General features: G+C 29.8%; 1 protein-coding gene across 1 annotated transcript; it reads right to left on the reverse strand.

The window, feature by feature from the left end:
• Positions 1-2,411: 2,411 nt before the first annotated feature.
• On the reverse strand, positions 2,412-5,297 carry LOC131930214 (uncharacterized). The gene is made up of 2 exons (XM_059286625.1): positions 4,960-5,297; positions 2,412-4,120 (listed from the first exon to the last, which is right to left on the reverse strand). The coding sequence occupies exons 1-2, from the start codon at positions 5,255-5,257 to the stop codon at positions 2,550-2,552; spliced, it is 1,869 nt and encodes a 622-aa protein (XP_059142608.1). The 5' UTR covers positions 5,258-5,297; the 3' UTR covers positions 2,412-2,549.
• Positions 5,298-5,901: the final 604 nt, after the last annotated feature.

A 5,901-nucleotide genomic window follows, 5' to 3' on the forward strand; every position in this document is an offset into this window, starting at 1 on the left:
CTCGTGATTAATATTAAGTGGATTCACGTCAGCAGTTCCTTCCTTGGAATAATTAGAGCTAATATGATTCGAGTCTGTAGTACTAGATCTAGATCTAGATCTAGTAGTCACATTTATTTCATCTACAGTGGTAACAGTGGGCAATTTCATTTGTATCCGTGTCCGCTTATTGAGTGAACACACAGAATTGGTATTTATTAGATCTAGATTATCTAGATCTAGTTTTCGTTTACGATCATGATGATCATTCATTTTCAAATTGTCTCTTGTCACCTTGTTTCAATGTTTGTGTTTTCTAATCTCTAGTGACTAGTCAGACTAGTGGCACTCTAAGTCATCTAGTCTAGACAGTCTAGACTCTAGATCTAGATTTCTATTATTATTCGCTAAAACAATATTAATATATATTAAACATTAGGCTTAACACTTAACAGCAATAAATAATATTAGATTCTAGATAGAATTTCGATCTAAATCTCTAACAAGTCTAACAGTCAGTTAGGTAACCTTTGTTTGGAATTCGAGGTATAAATAAATGAAAACAAGAATTGGTGTTCCGGGATTTTCCGGTTTTAAAAGCGGACTAAACAAATACAGTAAACAATCTTACCTTCGCTGATTATTTGTTTGTATTACGGAGTTATATTGTTAAATGCTGTTATTATATTAGTATTTTTACCAATAATTTTCTCAAATATAGTAATTATTTTGGGTCATATTTACAACATGTATTAGCTCACACTGAAATATGTTAGACCATTTTTTTTTTAATTTAATAATCGGAAAATTCCAATAATTGACAAAATTGTTTCCCTTTTTTTCTCTTCAAATTATCTGAAGATAATTTTGCTAAAAATTAAAAACTATAGGCCTTTTCATGTTGTGGTCCCTGAAATATGTTAACTCTACTTTATCTGCCCAATGGACCCTTTTAACTACCAGTTCGCAAGAGGTTACTTTACTAACAGAAGCATGAAAGGTATCCTTGTGATACTTTTAAAACCAATTAATATTGAAATTATTTTTAAACCAATCAATATTGAAATTAATGAAATTGGCCCATTCATATGAAAACTAAAAGGATACATGAATAAAAAGGGGTGATTTTCAAGAAGCAAACTCATTTATTACACTTCTTTTTTAAATAGATTAGAATCGTGTTAAAAAAAGAGTTAAACGTCAAACCAACATAAACAATGTGTATAAAATAGAAAGGAAAATTAGTGCTTTATAAAAGAAACAGTGATTGATTTTTTAAAAATTCATCAAACATTTAATTCAGCCAAAATTTATGTCACGATGCATTGTGAAATGCATTTTCAGAAATCAGAATTTTGCCTAAAGTAATTCTTCTGTTAGTCTAACACAGCCAAACACCTTCCCATCCAACAATTACTGGGCTCTGATCATAATTATTTTTAAACAAACTGTTGCCAGTTACTTATATTTAATTTTCTACTATATAATTTTGCTAGGTGTATATGTAGAACTGAGTTCCACCACAGAATTCACCTGTCAATATTGATGTTTTTATCAAACAATGTAGCCTTGAAATATTTCCCTTTTTTCATAAACTATAGGACACTAATAATATTTTATTTTCCAAAAATCATTGTCCTTGAAAATTACTCTTTCACTTTCTATCTCTGCATGACCCCTGCTACTTTAAATATTAAATATAACATAATATCCAAATTTTTAAACATAATCCCTTTACTTTTACAATTTGTATTGTTATTATTAAGTTACTGAAAGGAAGAAAAATTCATTGATATGTCAGTGTAGGTGTAAACAATATTTTATTCAAAATTTTGCCCTTAAGGTCAACTGAAGGGAACAGATTTTTCTTTTTATTTTCTTACTAAAAGGAAATGAGATTCGTTGATAGGCCAAAGTAAAAGTAAACAATATTTAAACAAGAACAAAATTTTGTCAACAGAAGAAAACATATTTTTAAAAATATTTTCTTTATTTTAAGCAAAAAAAATTAAATTGCATACCAATATATTTTCTTTAATACATAAAATATCAAGTATAACATTTTATTAAGCTTTGATTATTTGATTTTTTTTAAAATTAGCTGCATACAAATTTCAATATAAAAAATTATCATTCATGTAAATGGAAAATAATATAAAATATTATTTTTTAGTTTTTATATTTTTAAAATACCACTGCATAAATGATTTCAAAATATACAATGTAATGTTAAAAAAAAAAATTACCATTGGCTTTTGATTATTAGATTTTTAAACAAATACTTCATGGACATGTTATTATATTTTATTATGTGCAATTCATATTTATACAGGCCTACACAAAATATAATGTAAACAAAAACTAATTGAGCTCTAAATTATTAAATCTATCACATGCAAATAGGTATAGAGAAGCACTTAAAGATGCAGAAATGTCCTCTATTAATATAAAATATAAACTTATTTATTGTGGGTTTTTTTAATTTTGTTGTGCATATTGTTTAAACTTATTTTTTTTAAAAATAAGTTGATAGTCAATATTATGCTGGGATTTATCAAATTCGCCTCATGTTATTCTTTAGGAAAGGCATAACCGGTGTAGTTACTGTCTGTGTTCCCTCCACTGTGAGGGAAGTCACATGACAAGTCATGAGATCCATTGATGAAAACAGTGGCACCACTACTGCCAGGACATGTGCATGCATTAAATTTGTATTTGATTAGGGTTTCAGAATTTACAATAGTGTAATACTTAACATAATCATCATCCTCGCGATCATCGAATTCTTCATGATTATAATCCTCATCAGGATCTTCAAAGTCAGCTTGATTATAATCATTATCAGGATCTTCTAAGTCAGCTTGATTATAATCCTCATCAGGATCTTCAAAGTCAGCTTGATTATAATTATCATTGGGATCTTCTAAGTCAGCTTGATTATAATCATCATCAGGATCTTCAAAATCAGCTTGATTATTATCATAATTGGGATCTTCTAAGACAGCATGATTATAATCATCATCAGGATCTTCTAAGTCAGCATGATTATAATCATCATTTGGATCTTCTAAGTCAGCTTGAACACAATCAATATTAGGATAATCTACGTCTTGATAAGCATAATCATCATTGGGATCTTCTATGTTTCCTTGATCATCATTTAAATCATATAAGACTTCCTGATAATATACATCATCGCGATCATCAAAGTCTTCCTGATAATAATCATCATCGCGATCATCAAAGTCTTCAAAATTATAACCATCAACATCTTCTTGATTATAATCATCATAGTGATCGCAATCTTCATTATAATCATTTTCTAGATCATAGTTTAAATCACCAACTTCCAACTGACATACTTGTGTATGCGTTTGTTTGATTTCGCTCATCTGCTCCGTCCACTCACCAATAGAAATGTGTTTGGGACAGCCGTGAGGGTGAGACACTAGCACCACCAGCTTCACGAGTTCACTTCCTGCCTGCAACTCTTTGATCACCTTCTCCCGACAAATTCTGTAGCGATGTGTCATGTTCAGTAACTTGTCAATCAACTCCACATCATGAGTAATGCAAGTGACCTTTGATGTGTCTCCGTCTATGTCAGAATTTGCTCCCAGCCCAGAAAAATCAACCCAGGATCTAACCTCGTCACTGTCATATCCCCATCTGAACATTGCCTGTTCGGCTTCATCAGTATCAAACACAACATGAGCTGCTGTATAAACTGTTATCAAACCCCATGTTTTATGATGAGACTTGGAATTCTTACAAGATTCACATGGACATTTCTTATCACCTTCTTCTGTCTGTTTTATGATAGAATGGACTCGTCCTGTTCCATATCTAACACACATTTTATTTTCTCCCCTGTCTTTATAACCAGGGTATGGACTCCCCTTATGAGTTTCTGGCCTACGTAAGCTTACGTTAAAGGTAGTTATCCTTACAGTGAGAAACGCCATTGCTTTTATAAACTTTACCATACATTTTTTCCTAAACTGCTCAGGTAGTTTGTCAATGCTGAAATCTTTCACAGGCACAAACTGGTCATGGCAGGGATTTTTCCTGCAGTTGTCTGAATATTCTTGTAGTTCTATTTCTGGATCATAAGTTACGTCAGCTTCATACTGGGTTGGTCCTGAAAATATATATTTTTTAAATGTATTTATATTTATATATATATATAAATATAATATATATATATATATATATATATATATATATATATATATATATATATATATATATATATATATATATATATATATATATATATATATATAATATAAAGGTTCTAATTTGGGTTCGGTCGAGCCCCAGGGGTTCAGTGAGGCAGTCTTTAGACCTATAAATAGTTGGCCTATATTTAACAGTACATTTAAATTCAGCAGTTGATTAAAATAAAAATGTATACTTAAATTTAGCTATAGATCTAAATTTTAAACATAATTAGCATTTAAAATAGTTATAGTGTATTGTGTAGTGTTTCTATGAATGTAGTTCTAGGGCCAGATCTAGAGTACTTAGTTTTAGTCTTCAATACTTATTGTATGAAATAAATACAATATGATTTTTTATATAAAATATTAGTTACCTCACCTGAACATTACTAATTTGCCGAATTGATTATCCTAAAATCCTAAAACAATAAATTACCAAAATATAATTAATAAAATAGTATAGAATAAGTTGAATAAGATCTAGAATTAAAATCTACTATCTAGATTAGAATTAGATCTTTATATTATTATTACTTTTGGCTGCAAATTGTTTAAACTTTGTTAAACTGACTAACAATTTTACCTACTTTCAATTAATTTAAATGTTAGGCCTACATTATACACTTTTAGATAGATCTATATCATATCATATAGGCCTACAGGAGTATAAACCTAAAATAATCAATTAAAATAAAGTTAAGCCTATTAGTATTCATGTTGACTGACCTAGGCTAAATAAAATAATCAAATAAATTACCAGAGTTTGGCCTATTCGCTGTCAGATCTGTAGGAGAGAGTGGTTTATTGCTAATGTTCAGGTTTAATTTATTGTTAGGCTGTTTGCTAACAGTGACCGTAATACTAGCATCATCAGTAACAGCATCTTCTTGACCTGGTGAAGATTCTGTAGATTCCACTTGAGATCTTTCCGTGGGATACTTGTTATGATTCCAATCTGTAGGGCTTTCGTTTACAGGTGGTGGTTTGATGTTAGAAATGTCTTCCTCTTGACTGGACATTTTGACTTGGTCTCGTGTAGTTGTTGATTCTGTCATTCAAAAATGATTCATTTTGCAGTTAACACATTTTTAAAATTATTATAAATTATTTTAACTAGGAAAATGACTTGCTTTGAAAGTCAGTGCAGGCCTTTCTAATATATTATAGATCTATATTGAATTATATTATATTGCCATTGCATATTCATATTGTTAATTGTTTTCAGAGGTGGGCCTATTTTAAATTTTACTATTTTAATTTTTTGTTGACATCACTAACTTGATTCTAAAAGGTTACACGTAGATCTAGAATCTAGATCTAGTAGTCCTAACACGAGCTAATAGTGTAACAAACCAAAAAAATGTTAAGCTTAGATTTCTGCAGCCTGATTCATAAGTGAAACTAAAACAATTTTTTGATAAATTTAAATCCATTACCTGTTCGGGTTTTCCCAGTACAATGGGTATTTTAAAAATTAGACATCTAACTCTAGACTGTAGATTCTATATTTCTTTGATTGCTGTTGCTCAGTATCAGAGGCGTAGCGACCCTTCCCGGCGCCCGGGGCGAACTTTCAATTTGGCGCCCCCCCCCCCCCCCCCGCTTATATATATATATATATATATATATATATATATATATATATATATATATATATATACATATATATATATATATACATATATATATATATATATAT

The sequence above is a fragment of the Physella acuta genome, unplaced genomic scaffold (genome assembly GCF_028476545.2).
Source record: "Physella acuta isolate Inbredline_101_S28 unplaced genomic scaffold, ASM2847654v3 ptg001741l, whole genome shotgun sequence".
In the NCBI taxonomy this organism is placed as follows: Eukaryota; Metazoa; Mollusca; class Gastropoda; family Physidae; genus Physella; species Physella acuta.